The following is a 17,211-nucleotide window of genomic DNA, read 5'->3' as shown; positions in this document are numbered from 1 at the left end:
TCCCCCCCCCCCCCCCCTTCTAATGAACAGGTTTGACTACTTTAGTAATTTCCACGAGAACAAATCTTAATGTTTTAGCATATAATGATATTCTAGGGAATTGTGTGCTTCTAATTTTATACCAATAGTTTGAACAGGACCCCTTTCTATTCTAACACGACAATGCCTCTTTGTATAAGGCAAGGTAAAAAATAAATAAAAAGATTGATTCAGTGTGGAAGAACTTGACTGGTCTGCATAAAGCCAAGTCCTAATCCCTTTAAATGCAGACCTTGAGCCAAAAACTCATCACCAAACACCAATGACTTGTACATACATATGGACAAAAGTATTGGGACACCCCCTTCTTTAGAACAGAAAAAAAGCACTTCCAAAACTGTGGCAACAAAGATGGAAACATAATTCATGTATTTAAAAATTGTATTTCCAGGTTTGGAAGTGTCTAAAATGATTGTACGCATATGCACAAGTCATTGGTGTTCGGTGATGAGTTTTTGGCTCAAGGTCTGCATTTAAATTCTGCACTTTTTTTTTACTTTGCCTTATACACAGAGGCATTGTCGTGTTAGAATAGAAAAGGGTCCTGTCCAAACTATTGGTATAAATTTAGAAGCACACAATTCCCTAGAATAGCATTATGGCGGGGGGGGGGGGGCAAAATCTTGGTCTGCAATTTAATAATATTGACCTATTACTTTTGACCATTAGGGATCAGTAACATAATTCATTAAGAACCTGTTCTATGGACATAGACTTTCTGTACCACACTATTCTGCTGATATGGAATGAGTTTGACTACTTAATCAGTTATATTAAACAAAATGCTTAACTGGGGCAAACAAAAAAAATCCTAAAATAATAAATAGGATACCCCATAGCAGCATTTCCAGCAGTATCCAACATTTCTCAATCATGATCTTTCTCAGCTAAATGTGACTATTAGCTTAACAGCTGTATTCCTTGTTTGCTAGCTACCTATGCACATACAGCAAACAATTTTAAAAATGTTCTACATTATGAACCTTAACCCAAAAACCTTTAGCTTCATACACTGTAGCTAATTGTGACCCTGGCTGTGGAAACCCAGCTAAAGTATTTTTTTTAAAACAGTGGATGAGTAATTCACTTCTTGATTTGCTTAATAAAAGCCTTCTTTGAGATCGTTTTGACAGACATGTTTAGTGTGTATTATTTTCAACGTGTTTATTGCTAAGTTTAGTGTGGCAACATAGAAGCGCATCCGTAATTCGCGTGCAGTGTATCTGGTTGCCATGACAACCTCATGCGCTTCCTGCTGCTGCTCTATGTTGTAATCAGTGTGAATGTGTAGCTTTTCTATAGCAAATCTAAAATGTGTTTAAAAGTGTGACTGACCAAATCGTCCGGCTCGGTTTGCCCCCCCCCCTCGAACTCGAAGACATCTCTAATTTGACAGTTTACCATCTGATCGCACTCAGTGACTCTAGGCTACGTAGGACGGGACAAAACCATGCAGTGAATGGGGGGAGATAGTTTTGCCAGAAATGCAGAAATAAGCCGTAATTTTGTTTTATTTGTAACTCTTTGGTAGATACATTTATAATTTCTATTACATTACTACTACTACTGTTACCACTAATAAAACAGATTTCTGGGGGCCCCCAAAGTGCGTGGGCCTTTAGAATCATCCTAACTTTCCCCCCCTTAGCGGCACCCCTGGTCACATGGACTATTTTAACGATGTCCTTACTCCCTTTCTGGGCCTTGAACATGGTAACTCCACTGCTGTCTAGGCAGCATCAAAAAGCTCTCGGATTCCATCAAAAATATCTTAATTTGTCTTACGAAGATGAACATAGGTCTTACGAGTTTGGAACGACAAGAGGGTAATTAATGACAGAACTTTCATTTTTGGGTGAACTATCCCTTTAAGGTTTTATAAAAACACAATTTTTTAAAACACTTTTATTTATAAAAATTAATTTACATATAATTCCATTTTAACAAAAATTTATTCTGTTGAATTGTAAAATTGTTCTTGACATTTTTATGGTAATTTTATGGTTTTAGGCATTATGTTATCATGGCAACAAAGTTGTCAATTTGAACTTTTTGGTCTGTAAGATCATTATTAAGGGTGCTTTCACACCTGTAGATCTATTGCTTTGTTACGAAACAGGGATTAAAATTATTACAATGTTGCGTTTTATTCTTGGTGCGGTTCGCTTTTACACGGCAAAGTTTCGAAATGGACCAAATTTGTTAATAAAATTCACGTGCGAGTAAACTGTTCCCTCATTGGCCAAAGTTACACGGTATATTTTCCAGGATTCCACTCAGTCAGGATGGAACGACAACAGCTTTGCGGGCTTATTGTTGTTTTTTTTTGTAGCTGTCGTTATGTTAATTTATCATTTTGAGCAGGAGTCCAGGATTCATCGGGAAAACATTTTTAAAATGCACCTACTAGGAAGAAGAGCAATAAGACGGCATTATAAAATGAAAAAGTGCACTTTGATTTTGAATGGCGAAGACGTGCTCACCCACAGACATTCACAGGTTCATTTTGAGGTATTAGCAAAACAACAAAGCTAATGCTTTTCACGGAATTTACGTAATTACCCATTATACATTGTGATATAGCCTGGTTCGTTGGTCCGTTAGATCGGATTGCTTTCTCACTACAACCCAACCACTCCAGAGTTCGTTTTCAATCGAGCCGAGACCACCTCGTTCAGGCGATCTCGGACCGATTGTTTTGGCACAGATCTGAGCGCGATTGCCGTGTTCACATATGGCCAAACAAACCAAGCTAAGGGGGGAAACACTCCAGGTTCCGAAACAACGGGCCAGGTGTGAAAGCACCCTAACACTATATTAACACTAAAATCTTGTGAACATGCATACGTCCTATGGCTATATGTTTGAAACACAGTATTAAAACATTTACAGATTGACCCTGATTTCACTTACATTGTAAGTGCTTCACTGTAAAATTTGTGTTGTAATACTTTGTCACAAGTGATGTTGATTCGACTTGTACTGAACCTAAAATGTTATTTTTTCAAAATCAAATCATTCAAACATTTAAACCGGGCTTAGGCACTTGGGCTGTAGAAATGTTTTCAAATAGCAGGAGATGCAAAGTGGAGAGTCCACTAAACCAAACAGACCTGCGTCACACTAAGAGTTTCAGAAAGTGCCACCAGTGCATGTGTCATACCTAGGTGTGAAGATGGAGTTGTGCAGGAAGTTCTCGAAGACTTTTCGATAAGATCTGTCTTCAGCTTCCGCCTTTAGGTCCTCCTTGGTTTTTGGGCAGGGGCAGCAGCCCTTCTCACCCCCACCAACATCTGATTTGGTGGGCTTTGTTTCACCTTCCATGTCCGACAAAGCCGTGGCTGAGATGCGGATGGGAATTTTTAGCTCTGTAGTCCAAAACAATGACACAGACTGAGCTGATTGAGAAACAACAACAACACAAGCTTCACACATTTTGTAAATATAGTTATTGTACGTTTCTCTGGAATACCTGAAGGTTAGTGGAAGTGATGAGGGTACATTAATGGTGCACACTTACCTTTAGAGCAGTAGTTATGCTGGTAGAGTTCATGGTCTTCTGTCTGCTGCTGCCAGCGGAGCAGGTACAAGGTTTTGTTTCCATTGGGAGAGATGGGAGGAGACCACTTCACCATCAGAGACGAGGAGGAGTTGGCATATGCACGGGCATCGAGGGGCATTGACGGCGCTGTGGAATTGCAAGAGATTAGTTGGCGTAATAAGTCTAATTGTAGATTGGGTACTGGATATTGGAGGGATAGTGGTGATGCCCACCTGATGCATTAGTGCGGATATAGACCACCTCACTCTTAGCCCCCAGAATGTGCTTGTCTTCTACAACCAGGGTGACAGCTTTCACAAAGATGGCATATTGTGTCCAGGGTTTAAGAGAAGACAACAATACTCCTGGGTCTGTTGATTTGTCCTGAGGAAGGTCTACATCCACCATGTTCCAGCTATTTGAGCCACATCCATCTTGTCCGTCAAATTCTGTGATGTTCTGGAATGGTCTACATCGAGACAACAGTGCACAAATGCACATTTATATAATGCTTTATCACAACCCTCAAGCTGCTAATAAACTTGATGTAAATAATATATCTATAATAGTAACTTCTGGCAGTCTGATACTTACGCCTCCTTGTAATACACGATGAAGCTGATGAGGTCTCTGTAGTCAGGCGGTCGATATCGCTCCCAAGTGAGCTTTATCCGAATACTCTGAGTGTGGTTGGATTTGAACTTTAGAATATAACTCTCACCTAGAATAGGGGTCATAAGAGAGATTTAACTAAAAGCACCCATAAGAGTTCTTCAACTTGAATGTAAGACTGTGCCATGGCCTTTCCATCTTTCATGAGCTTCTAGGAATCAGAGTGGTATTAGAAAAGGCACTTCTGTTAATGTCTCACCAGTCTAGAGTCAGAGCAATTATGTTCTGAGGAAAAAGTATGAATAAGCCATTATCATTGTTCTTCGAAGCAAATTCGCTCTGTACAGAAATTTGTCAAACACATAATAGAGCAGGTACAGAAGAACAACTGAGACACCTTGTGAGCAAAATGCATTTTAAGAGTCTTGAGTGATGTCTTTGTAGAAACATAATACTGTCGTCTACCAACCTGTTCTCACTTACAAATGTCAAAAAAAGAGGTGGATGGATTATCTCGGCAAAGGAGAAGTGCTCACTAACACAGATTTAGACAGATTTGTGAACAATATTTGAGAGAAATAGGCCTTTTGTGTAAATAGAAAAAGTCTTAGATCTTTGAGTTCAGCTCATGAAAAATGGGGGCAAAAACAAAAGTGTTGCGTTTAAAATTTTGTTCAGTGTATATGAATATTTGAACAGAACATTTAAAACTTTTTCCTTTGGGTGATGTGAGTCCTGTGAATTATCTTGTAGTGTATTAGTTGTAAATTTGTATTGCTAGTCATGGAAAAGGTATTATTACAAATTTCCTTCTAGAGGTCGGGATTGGGGGAGAAAGCCAAATCATTTTCCCAGTTGGCCATTGGTAGTGCTACTGTTGAATCGGTATTGGATATACATTTATGAAGTTTAGATATTAGTGTAGTGATGTCATTAGTTATATTAATCTTGGATTTAACTATGGATTTTGTTTGTTGATATTGGAGAAACTGTTCACCCCAAAGGCCATATTTCTATACTAGTGAGTTAAATGGTATAAATAAGAGTTGTGAATAAAAATGATTTTGGTTTGTTTTTGTTTTGGCAAAACTAATTAAACTGAATAATCTATGGGTGTTATCTGAAGAATTTCTGTGTTTGATAAAACCTGTTTGATCATGGTGGATTAACATCGGATAAATGTTTCTATCCTAGTAGCTAGAGCTTTGGTAATGATTTTTACATTTGTATTTATCTACGAGAGAGGGCGGTAACTAGTGGGATAAGCATGGTCTTTGTTTGGATGTAGTTATTATTTCTGTGACTACTATATGAAATAACAGAAATAAAATTTGCCAGAAGTGTTTAGAGAATTCGTCTGTGAGTTTATCAGGTCCGGGTGATTTGTTGTTTGGTATTTTTATCTAATACTTTATGGAGTTCATCAGGAGTAAGTGGGGCATCTAGTGCATGCCTGTTCAATTGATATAGTTGGTAGTTTTACTTCTTTTAAAAAATCAGCAAATTTTGCTGTGGCAGTGGCAGAGTATCACGGGAAACACTTCATCTACTCACAGCTTGCTCGTTCTCCATTGTTACGAGCATCGTCCTCTTCCATCTTTTCCTTAACACCGGTCTTCTCCCACATTTTCTGGATCTCAGACATGCAAAGCTTGGGATTGAAGCGGAAGAACAATTTCCCAGCTCTAATGGTCAGATTGTGCTGACTCCAGTCCCACAGATACTGCAAGTTCTGGTTGTCGACTGCAGAGAATGCATACGACCTGTAATAGGAAAACACACATACCCAAATAACGAAGTATTAAACACTACATTTCTTATCTTTAATGTAAGAAAAATCTAACCAAAGAAAGGAATGAGAATGATCAGATCTATACACATGACGAATGCGATATGTGTGAAAACAACAACTGAAGCGTGTGCACAGATTGTGTTTCATTAAAGCACGCATGGAGATCATGGCTCAGAAGAGGGTTAGGATGACTTCTGCAGCTGTACCCGACTGAGTTGCACTGAACACCTCAGGAACGTGGAGAATGTCTGAGCTGCTTACAAGCATTCCTCAAGATGAAACTCAATCCTAGTGAGATCACAACAGAAAAGTTCCCACAGCCTCCCTCTGACATCCTCCATAAAACACTGACACCATGTGAGGAAAAATTAGTCAGATAGCAGATAGTGATTAATAGAAAAGGTGTGTGTGTGTGAAATCACTTCTTGTATACTTCTGTGCATATACATATATTAGCTGAATCTCTCGACTTCAGCTTTACGACCCTGAGCTGTACATTACATTAAAGTTGACATTTTATTACTTTCAGCCATTCCTATGGAAACCTTTGAAGAAATATGTTACAATCGGAGGACTTTGAAGGACACAGAGTCCTGCACGCAATACTCATGTTCTTCTTTTTGTTTCAGACATGAGACTATGTTGCAGCGTGACTACCGTGCTGGAGTTTTAGAACATGATCGCTTCTGATCATCTTTGAACAGCAACAAATCATAATATTAGAATGATTTTTTTAAGGATCATGCGACTTTGAAAACTGGAATAATGGTTGCTGAAAATTCAGCGTTGCCATCACAGAAACAAATGACATTTTAAAATATAATAAAATAGAAAGTTATTTTAATTGTAATAATATTTAACAATATTATTTTTGATTAAATAAACAGGGGTTTAATGAGTTTTTTTTTTTTTTACAGGAATCAGTCATATATTTTTCCCTCATCTGATGAGGAAACTTTAAGCTGAAATTATCTCCACACAAGTGGAATCAGGCTGTTATACTATTTAAGACGACACAAATGATTCTAACAGTTCTAAGCATGCCAACAAATAACTGGTGTTCAATGAGACATATAGCATGCATACAGCACCTGTTTTGCAGGCTAATTCTGTTCTGTACACAATCAAACATCGAAATACCATGACAATCATTATGTGCTTTAAAGTCTTACTGCTCTGTGAACTCTTCTCCATGAATGTATCGCAGGCTCTTGAGGAAGGACAGAGAGCCCAGAGTTTGAGAGTGTCTGATCTTTACATATCCAGTCACTGTCTGGATCAGGCCCATGAAACTCTCCAGCTCTGATGCAATGTTATCTGGGGAAACAGAGAGAGAGCAAGAGAGACCGTGTGAGAAGAGAGACAGACGGACAGAGAGAAAGAGATATGACACTGGAGCAACACAAACCAAATCCCACAGGACACACAGTGTCTGCATTAACTCATCACTTCATCAGTGTGAGTGATACATGTGCGGCAGCAACTGTCCCATATCAAACCACAAAGAGCTTTAGCAGCTCATACTAAAAAAATACATGAGCCTTATTGTGTCACACCAGGAAAAAACATGTCAGTTAATAAATGCCCCCCCCCCCCAGTGTTTAACCAATAATTTTCAGCACCCCAAATTTTCCCAAAGTGATTTTAATTTGTGCATCAGGTACCAGTCTTTGGAAAAGCAGATATATATTTAGTGCACATTTTTAAAATAATTAACTGGATTTTATATTGTCATTATATTAAATATAAGTTAAGTATATTTTACACACTTTTCATTTCAACTTTCTTTAAATGTTCACACTAAATATTGTTCCAAAGCACTGTTAAAAAAATGCTTTCAAGAGCTTAAAAATACTAATATTTTAAGTTAACATGTAAAAAAAATATTTTCTCTCAATTTTAGTTTTTCAAAACTCAAAGAATATGTACCAATGACAAAATGTAACATGGTTTTTAGTGAAAACACAATTAAGTTTTATAATAATAAAAAACAATAATCTAGCAAATTAAATATTTTAGAGCAGAGCACAAAGAATTACTATAAAAATTGACTAGACATTTTTATATTTTACACATTTTCATTACATTCCCGTGTTGTAAATCACAATTCTAATATTCTCTGACAGGTTTTCCATGACTGTGGGAACTATGAATAATATATGTGACCCTCGACCACAAAACCCATCATAAGTAGCACGGCAATAGCCAAATAGCAATAGTCAACAATACATTGAATGGGTCACATTTATCGATTTTTCTTTAATGCCAAAAATCATTAGGATATGAAGTAAAAATCATGTTCCATAAAGATATTTTATAAATTTCCTACCGTAAACTTAATTTTTGATTAGTGATATGCATTGCTAAGGAATTCATTTGGACAACTTTAAAGGTGATTTTCTCAATATTTAGATTTTTTGCACCCTCAGATTCCAGATTTTCAAATAGTTGTATCTCAGCCAAATATTGTCCTATTCTAACAAACCATACATCAATGGAAAGCATTTTTTTTAATTGACCCTTATGACTGGTTTGGTGGTCCAGGGTCACATATTTGTATAAAAATAGGGAGAGGCACAAATATTGATGCAATGGCTCAAGCTTGGGTCTGTCATTTGTCTAGAAATGAGAAACACCTTATCACTGCGGGTTGTGGGAGAGGAGGGTAAGAGCGAGGGTACTTACTGCCCCTCCGGATGTTGATGTGCAGGTTGCCTTTGATGACTGTGCAGCCCTGCAGGGACTGAGCAGCATCCACCGAGTCAATTGTTTTAGATTCGCAGACCTTATCACACAGTCCGTCACATGCGCTACAAAACATACTGCAGGTGGGAGAGAGAGGCAGAAGAAGGGAGAGTGAGTGTCAAGGACAGATCACAGCCACACACACAGACTCCAAACAGGCAAACGCCAGTGAACCGTGACAGGATTATTGTGTCTCACCAACATGAAGCATATTTAAGGCCTGTTTTTGATAAATACAAGGTCACTGCTTTATGAGGTCTTTGTGCTTAACAGAGTCCTCGCCTGAACCCTGGGTTTTATGTGAAAGGAGGATCATTAAGTCAGCAGTGAAGCAAAACCAGGTCTGGTCAATTTACAAAACAGGCTCAACATGTAAAAAGTTACATGGAAAAGTAAATGAAGTGATTTTTCTGTTAATATTTTACTTGAAAAGTACAGGTGTTCAAGTAAAGTCCAATGTGTTGTAATTACAGTCTCCTTTACCCAGTTTAAACACATATTTCACCTCAAGAAACGGTTTCCAGTATGGTTATGTGCCACCTGAAAGTAAACAGTCCTGAATATTGAGATCATAAATCTAAACCTTCAAATTAGCACATAAATCCTAATGGCAGCATAAATAACAGCTTTAGAACAATTAAGATGTTCATATGGTGTATAAAAGGGTTGCAGAAAGTGTACACGGGTTTGGTTTGGTGTTAATAATGGAGCCACTATCTACAGAGAACAGGCAGGGTGGCTGTTGTTTATGACCAATTCTGTGGTAACATTTCCCATTTTAGCTTTATGGATTTATAAATGAGAATTCAAGAGGAACATGTTCATCTAATCTCACAAATCACGTTGCTAATGTGATGATATTGCGCGGTTAGATCATTATCACAAAATAAACCCTGACGGCAGTTACACAAAAACATTTTACCACACAATGCTGTGATCAACCAGTCAGAATTAAGTATACCGAAGGGCCATGTTTTGTTATTTTGAATCGTTCAAATGACTCAATAAATAAGTTATGGTTACTGAACTGACTCACTTACTGAACCACAAGCCACTTCTGACTCGAAATGAACAAACAACTGTTATTTGTGACTGGTTCTCTATTTTGCAACATATTTCAAATGAAAAATTTGCAAAACTTTTTGGTAGTACAGTTATTTTGAATGCCTTTTTTCACAATAACAGTGTTTAGTTTTACAAAACATTTTATATAAAATTTTATATAAAAATATTAATCTGTATGACAAAATGAAGTTTTTATTTAGTATATAGTTAAGAATATATTATTTTGTATGCAGTAATGATAGCTTATTTTAGAGTTACATTTTTTATAATTTATTAATATTTTGAATGAGCTTTTTTATTTTTTACATTTAATTTTAAATTTAAAGCTGTGGTAATTTTATTATGTGCTTTTGTCATTTTGATTAGTTTTTTATATTTCTATTTATCATTAAATTAATCTAAATAGAAGTTTATTTCAGTTTTAGTTTTTGTAATTGTAATACTTCAACTTATTTTATTTCAGAATAATAATTTCTAATTTTCATTAATGTTGAATTTAAAATTTTCACCCAATATTTATATTTTATTTCAGCTTTATTTCAGTTAACCCTTTAGGCGCCAGGGATTTTTGGGAAAAAATGCAGGATTTTGACATCAAGATTTCAAAAGCTTGTGGCTTGAAAGGGCTTAAAGATAGAGATCTATTGTAAATTCGAAAAATGTTGGGCATGACCGAAAGTTTATGTGGGGTGTAAATATACTAATCTAATTAGCATATTATGACGTCATCAGAGGCGGCCATCTTGAATTTCAAAATATTCAGGAAATAGTAGATATTGAATTGATGTTTGCAATCAATTCTTATTTGCATGTTTTTTTATATTTTTATCCTCATTCCAAATGATCAGAAAATAGGAAACCAACAATAAAACAGGAGAAAGTACTAAATTACCAACAGGCTCATCAAAGCATTTGATCCAGTCCTGATACACTTCTTAATTTCTCAAATAAACCCAGCCACCATTGTCATCGCTAATTCCAGCCCTATTTAGATCCAGATCACCCCTGCTGCCTCTACCACGTCTCCCGGCTCTCCCACGCACAGCGCGGCCACTCCCACCTCTTTGGGGCAGCTAGTGCTACTTCCAGCCCTATTTCTCCTCCCCCTGCTGCCTCTACCTCTAGCAACAGCTCACCTATGGACACTACGACCACGTTCTCCCCTGCCACCCCCATCTCCGTTAGGCAAAGGGTCGAAATGATCACTTATTTGTGCTTCGTGAATACTCTCGCCTTACACGGCGGCACCATTGCACTGCAAAGCGCGATTATTAGACGACCGATCGTCATTTCCAAAAGGCAAATATTCCCCTTCTGTGTCAGAATCGGCAAATAATATTTGCAACACATCCTCACGGTACAACTTTCTATTAGCCATTTGGCGATTTTCTCTCACAATTTACTCGCACGCTATAAACTGAGCTGCTTCCGCATCAATGACACGATAGCTCACTTGCTCTGCTATTTCCTCGAACACTTTGAATAGGAACGTGACATAATTTTGGTCTAGAATCGAAGTACTACATGTCTGCCATCTAGTGGTAGGGAATACAAATGAGATATTACACCATATTAGGAACTACAGTCTATTTTATTAAGTATGACGTCTTGTCGCAATTTTGCGACTTTGGCGCTTATAGGGTTAAGGAAAACTATTTTAATAGTGTCAGTTAGAGTTTTAGTTATCAATAACAATACAGCAAAATCATAAAGAAACACTCTTGACACTGGTGTCTAATGAGACACCCCTACATCCAGCTCAGGCGGCATACCTCTGAGTCTCATTTCGGGTGAATCCGGATGGGCAGTCCGGCATACACTCTCCATTGTGAATGACAAAGTCGACCTCACTGGGTAGGTGAACACGGGCACACATGTCCATGGTGATGCAGCGCCAACCTTCAAACTTGTATGTGCCCGGCGGGCAGGCCACAACGCAGCGGTCCTCGTGAAAGTAATGCTGGCAGGCGGCACATGCCTTATCATTGTCTGGTTCAGTGCAGCTGCCAAGGCACTGGGGGTGACAGCACTTGCCCTTTTTCGTGCACGCCCTCTTCTCACACTCCTTTGGACACACTGGAAAAGAAAAACACAAATATAGAGAAAAACATCAGTTGCTGCTTCAAAAGAAGACTGAGTTTTAATATACAAGGCAACTCTGTAAATCAACTGAACATGTTTTGAGGAGGAACATGTTTTTTCCTGAGGCTTAAAACAGTTGCCTTTGAATACTATTATACGTAAGATTGGTTTATTTATTAAGTAATCAGCTAAATATGAGGGATCAGAGACCATTTATGGTCTCTTTTGTGTGTTCTGGGGTAAGGTGGTAGCTAGCTTTAGAATCAGTTGACTGTAAAGTAAAAATAAAAAGGACGGCTATGAAGAGGGGCACAGAGGAGGAAGAAACCCTGTGTGAAGTCAGGATGCAGGGTGTTTGTGCAGGGCCTGGCGCTGCTGTGTGCCAGCCTTGTTACTAAACTGCAGCTCTGGACTCACTACAGCTAAATATTATTACTGTTAGAGACTGTTGTGGGAATTTAGAGAGTAGGGAGGAGGGGGAGAGGAAGAGTAGAACCAGAGGCAAAGCCAAAAAGTCTAGCTAGCAGATGGACCGCAGTTTGGACTATTAGCTTGGGAAGCATCTAGTCAGGCTGGGCCCAACGAGAAGCCACGGTCCATCTGTGGTGGGCTTTAACGGAGCTGGAATGTGTCATGATGAGAAACACCAGCTAACAGTAACACAACAGTACTCAGATTTGATTGGCAGTGCGGTGTGCCAAGAGTGCTGATATACAGTCTGACAGGGCTTTTTTCACTGTTTGTATCTCTCCTCTTGTCTGTGTTTGTACATTTCAGACAGACTGTCAGCCTGTGCAATGGTGCAATTTTTAAGTGACTCTTTCTGTATGATAACATCGTTGAGCCAGTAGGTGGCGACAAGTGTCTTTTTAGCGAACCATTGAATTATTCACTCAACTGATTCATTCAGGAACTAAACAAGTGACTGTCTTTATAACGGAGTCATCAGATCATTCACTGAACTGATTCATTCAAACACACTCATACAATCTGCTATGAAACAAGTTTTCATTAGTGAATTCCTCACTTTTAAAACACTGATTCATTTAGGAATGAAACACCACTTCTGTGTTGCTTGGAAATGCAATGGTTGATTCTTTGACTTTGTTTTGACCTATTTTGGTGGAGCAAAAATAGACAACAGAACTTGCAATATTGTGTTTAAAATGTAAACGTACTTTGTGACTGACAGCATAATAATTCTTTCCACTGTACTAACACATGAAAAACACAGCAATGCATAATGCCTGGGAAAGTAAAACAAGAGTATAGATTGATTGATATTCAGAGGTATTGAACATGGCATAAACAATTTTTTTTTTACTGAAATCCTTGTAATTATTGTGTCTACATCTCGTCTTAACATGTCCATTGTCCTTTCAAACAATGCCTTTGAACTGTAGTTTTAAACAAACAAATGGGTCTGTTTGGAGGCTTTCTGTAATCAGCTCTTGACAAACAAATCAGTTCCATCGCAGAAAGGTTACTGACATCATGATGTAACCCCAAATGATCCATATGCCAATTTCCATGAGAGACCAGCTTCTGTTAAAAGCGGTGCAAAAAAGCATGAAAAAATAGCAGTGTGTTTCAAATTAAGCTTTCAACAACAAGCCATATTGAACACACTTGTTTGCTATGAAGAGTCAAGGGATCTTAGTACACTGTTGACATATGTGGGATCAATAAGCATTCCAATAGAATCACTTGCATTGAGTGAGCAATGAGAGACAAGCCTACAAATAATACTTGTCGATACTCTTTAGATTCTTCTAAAAATTGTATTGGAATCAGCAGTAGAAAAATTCTAAAATTACAATATTAGAATAGAACTGCATGTTTAGGTAGAAACGTGGCTTAAAGACAATTCCTATGTCTATGGTAACATCAACCGTAAAATTACACTAAAATATAATCATAATTCAATCAACTTAACAGTTCAAATGATACAAGTTTTGACAAAAACAGCATACACAAAACCTCAAAAGTCAAAATGGCAAATGATTTTGTTTATTATGTTTTATTGAAATATATTAATATTTAATTCTACATACTTTTTTGTATCGGTCTGAACAAATGTGGCAGATGGGCTGAATGAAAATGCAGAAGCAGAAATACACTGGTTACCCAAGTTACCACTGTACACAAAGCAGCGCTGTAATTATAACAATTTCTTTGTTAAGCATATGTTGGGAGGATGCAAAGAAATGCCATCAAAACCTTTCTGAAGACAGCGAGTCCCCTCAGAGATAAATCCATCTAATTCAGTTTTTTTTTTTTAAAGAAAAAAGAAATTCTTCTCAGATGTGCACAAATTTCAATGTCAGAACAGCAAATTTCGTCAAAAAGTAATGGGTTGGCAGAAATGCTAGAAACAGAGAAATAGTCATAGTGATGCTTGCCTCATGAAATAGGAACTCTAGTCCAGGAATCTGACAGCAGGTCTAGGAAAAGCATCTGTGCAGATACCGTTGAAAGGTCTGCCTGGGTGGGTTGCAGCCCGAGGTGGGACTCCAAGGGCTAACTAGGCAGCCAGCACCACCAGCTCAACATGAGGAGGCAACTAAGCCGCATGGCACAGCACTCCTGGTCGCCCGGCAACAGAATCCTGGCACTCCGCTTAGCAGGCTCAGGGGGCACAGCCAAAGAAACGTCTACATGGGATTTTCCCCTTTTTATTTACGAGCTCACATCATGCAGTACAACATTACAGGGGAAATATAACCGTTTTGTTTATTTGTGAAATGAATATGGTACGTTTAGTTGGTATGAGTAGGATTTCAGAGGATGGAGGATACACATCCCCCCTCAAATCATCAACGTCCCAGCTCTAATGGATGGCCAGGATCATGACAAGAGCATGTGGTCCAGAGGGGAGTCACGACGATGGCAGAGTTTGATGGCAGAGACCTGATGCGTCCCGTCCACGTAGCTATAAATCCACATTGCACTGCCAGCCAGTAAACAGCCAATAAAGGTGCAGCCGCACTAGCAACATTTTGGTGATATTTAGTGGACCAAAAAAGCTCCATTGTCTATTGTTGATAGTATAGCGATGCATGAAGCAGATTTCTTTTCACAAATTTGCGTTATCAACTTGAACCTGCTGCAAAATGTGGGTGGGGAAATTTTTCACACTGAATGACTGGATTTTGATGGAAAAAAAATCTCTGAACAACGGTCAATATGACCACACCTTAAGATGCGGATCACTGTACAACCTGACCTTCGTCACCAATGTCCCCCACTTATTCACAAGGACACTTTCTTTCTTGGTTGTATTTTTACTTACAACAAAAGCCGCTCAGAGGCATACTAATCTTGCCGCGTCTGTACTCACTCCCATCACAGTGTGTATGTTTGCTTAGTTGCCTATAGGCTTACAAATGAAAAAAGGGTTCACTGAGGTGATCCCACCGCACCAGGATGTGATTTTACACACTCTCGAGTCTCCAAGGTGAAACAAACATCAGCAGGGACTTAATTGGCCTGGGTGGAGACACTTTTCCTACTCCTGCCAGTTGAGATGCTTAGAATTCTTCTGCACATTCTGCCACATCATAAGCCACCCTACAGAAATTTCTAGAACATTCCTTAATTTAATTCCTAAGTTTAGTGAGAGAAAAACAACAAACAATTGTGAATAATTTCCAAAACAGCCACAGGGCACAAGCAAAGCAATAAAAAAACATATATTTATCTCTCATATCTCAAGTTTCTGATGACAGGCAATGTGTTTATTCACAATAAATGCAAAGCCGCTGCAAAGTGTGACACATTCATAGACAGCAAAAGATATCTCATGTTCAACAGACAGTTATGAGAAGCAGAATTTTGGACCAATGAGATTCCATGGTGGATGGAGCTATTTAGGGTAATGCAGAACTCCAGATTTACCAAAATCTTAATAAAATTGTGACTGAAATCTAATTAGAGTTGCCATGTAAATGCATGTAAAAGCCTGTTATAGATCTTTTTATGAAAGGTTCATCCATGTGTGTTTAATGTTTTAGTTTGCTTAAACCCTGCCCCTCCACAATCAACAGCAAATTCATATAAATTTTGAGTGCAATGCCCACATAAGGCTCCACTCTATGCTTTTTCATAATCCATTACATTCTTATGTACATCACAATACAGAAGAAAAGATATGCCACTATATTTCATTGTGATTAAGTTGTGACAGTTGAGAAAACTTTGTGTGCATCCATATGCAAGTTAAAGTGCATGGAAACAACAACTGATTTACAGTCAAACAGGTCTTAAAGGGTTAGTTAGTTCACCAAAAAAATTTAAATTTCCGTCATTAATTACTCACCCTTATGCCATTCCAACCCCGTAAGACCTTCATTCACCTTCACAACACAAATTATTATATTTTTATGAAATCCCAGAGCTTTCTGACCCTGCATAGACAGCAATGCAACTACCATGTTTAAGGCCCAGAATAAATGTAGTAAGGACATGGTTAAAATAGCCCATGTGGCATCAGTGTTTCAACCTTAATTTTATGAAGCTATGAATACTTTTAGTGTGCAAAGAAAACAAAATGATGATTTTATTCATCATTTTCTTCTCTTCCACATAAGTCTTCAGCGTGTTCGCGAGAGTACCATGACGCATTTGTGTTGGTACCACAAATGCGTCATGGTACTCTCGCGAACATGAGATGAGCGAAGGTCTTAGGGGTTTGGAAAGACATGAGGGTGAGTAATTAATGACAGAAATTTAATTTTTGGGCGAACTAACCCTTTTCAAAACTCTAAAAGATTCACAAAACCAGTGTGAATCAGACTCACTTAGTGAATCTTTAAAAAAACTATTAATGATTTCACAACCGATTCCCTCACTGAACACGGAGTCCGTTTTTTATGTCTAACTAGAGTAGAAATGAACCAGGAATCGATACTGTAATGTACATGAGATGAAGAAATAAAATCATAATCTGATAAAATAATGATCATACTTTACAGAGATAACTTCATCGCTTGTTGGATCATGTGCAAAACCAATTACCTTTCAAATCATAATTGCGTCCAGCATTTGGAATATTCTATCATACACATATCACATTAAACAGGCATAGCGTGGAGCTGTAAATGAGAACAAAATTTCCTTAAATAGCCACATGGCCCTTTTATGGCCTATTAATAGCAGCACACTTTCCAGCTCTAATTCCGACCCTAACCAACTCACTCACGTCTCCTTAAATATCTCATCGTCCTCTAACTACCTAAGAATTGAATTACGCTTGAGCTAAAAAGCCTAAACATAAGCATTCCTGGCTCGCTATTGCTCTCTAATCCTTTTACATACACAGTCTAGTGAGTGGAAG

General features: G+C 38.1%; 1 protein-coding gene across 2 annotated transcripts in view; it reads right to left on the bottom strand.

Moving 5' to 3' along the window:
- LOC107596941 (insulin-like growth factor 1 receptor) overlaps window positions 1-17,211 on the bottom strand; it is a 102,293-nt gene that overhangs the window by 14,166 nt on the left and 70,916 nt on the right. For both annotated transcript variants that reach the window (XM_016287806.1, XM_016287807.1), the window contains exons 3-10: window positions 11,567-11,870; window positions 8,670-8,806; window positions 7,157-7,301; window positions 5,747-5,955; window positions 4,175-4,301; window positions 3,814-4,049; window positions 3,560-3,727; window positions 3,203-3,407 (exon numbers count right to left, since the gene is read on the bottom strand). In XM_016287806.1, the coding sequence (XP_016143292.1) occupies window positions 3,203-3,407; window positions 3,560-3,727; window positions 3,814-4,049; window positions 4,175-4,301; window positions 5,747-5,955; window positions 7,157-7,301; window positions 8,670-8,806; window positions 11,567-11,870 (1,531 nt within the window). The remainder of the gene's footprint in view (window positions 1-3,202; window positions 3,408-3,559; window positions 3,728-3,813; window positions 4,050-4,174; window positions 4,302-5,746; window positions 5,956-7,156; window positions 7,302-8,669; window positions 8,807-11,566; window positions 11,871-17,211) is intronic.

The sequence above is a fragment of the Sinocyclocheilus grahami genome, unplaced genomic scaffold (genome assembly GCF_001515645.1).
Source record: "Sinocyclocheilus grahami isolate Dianchi unplaced genomic scaffold, SAMN03320097.WGS_v1.1 scaffold225.1, whole genome shotgun sequence".
NCBI lineage: Eukaryota > Metazoa > Chordata > Actinopteri > Cypriniformes > Cyprinidae > Sinocyclocheilus > Sinocyclocheilus grahami.
The sequence above is the reverse complement of the archived record's forward strand: the minus strand, read 5'-3'. Positions and strand labels throughout refer to the sequence as shown.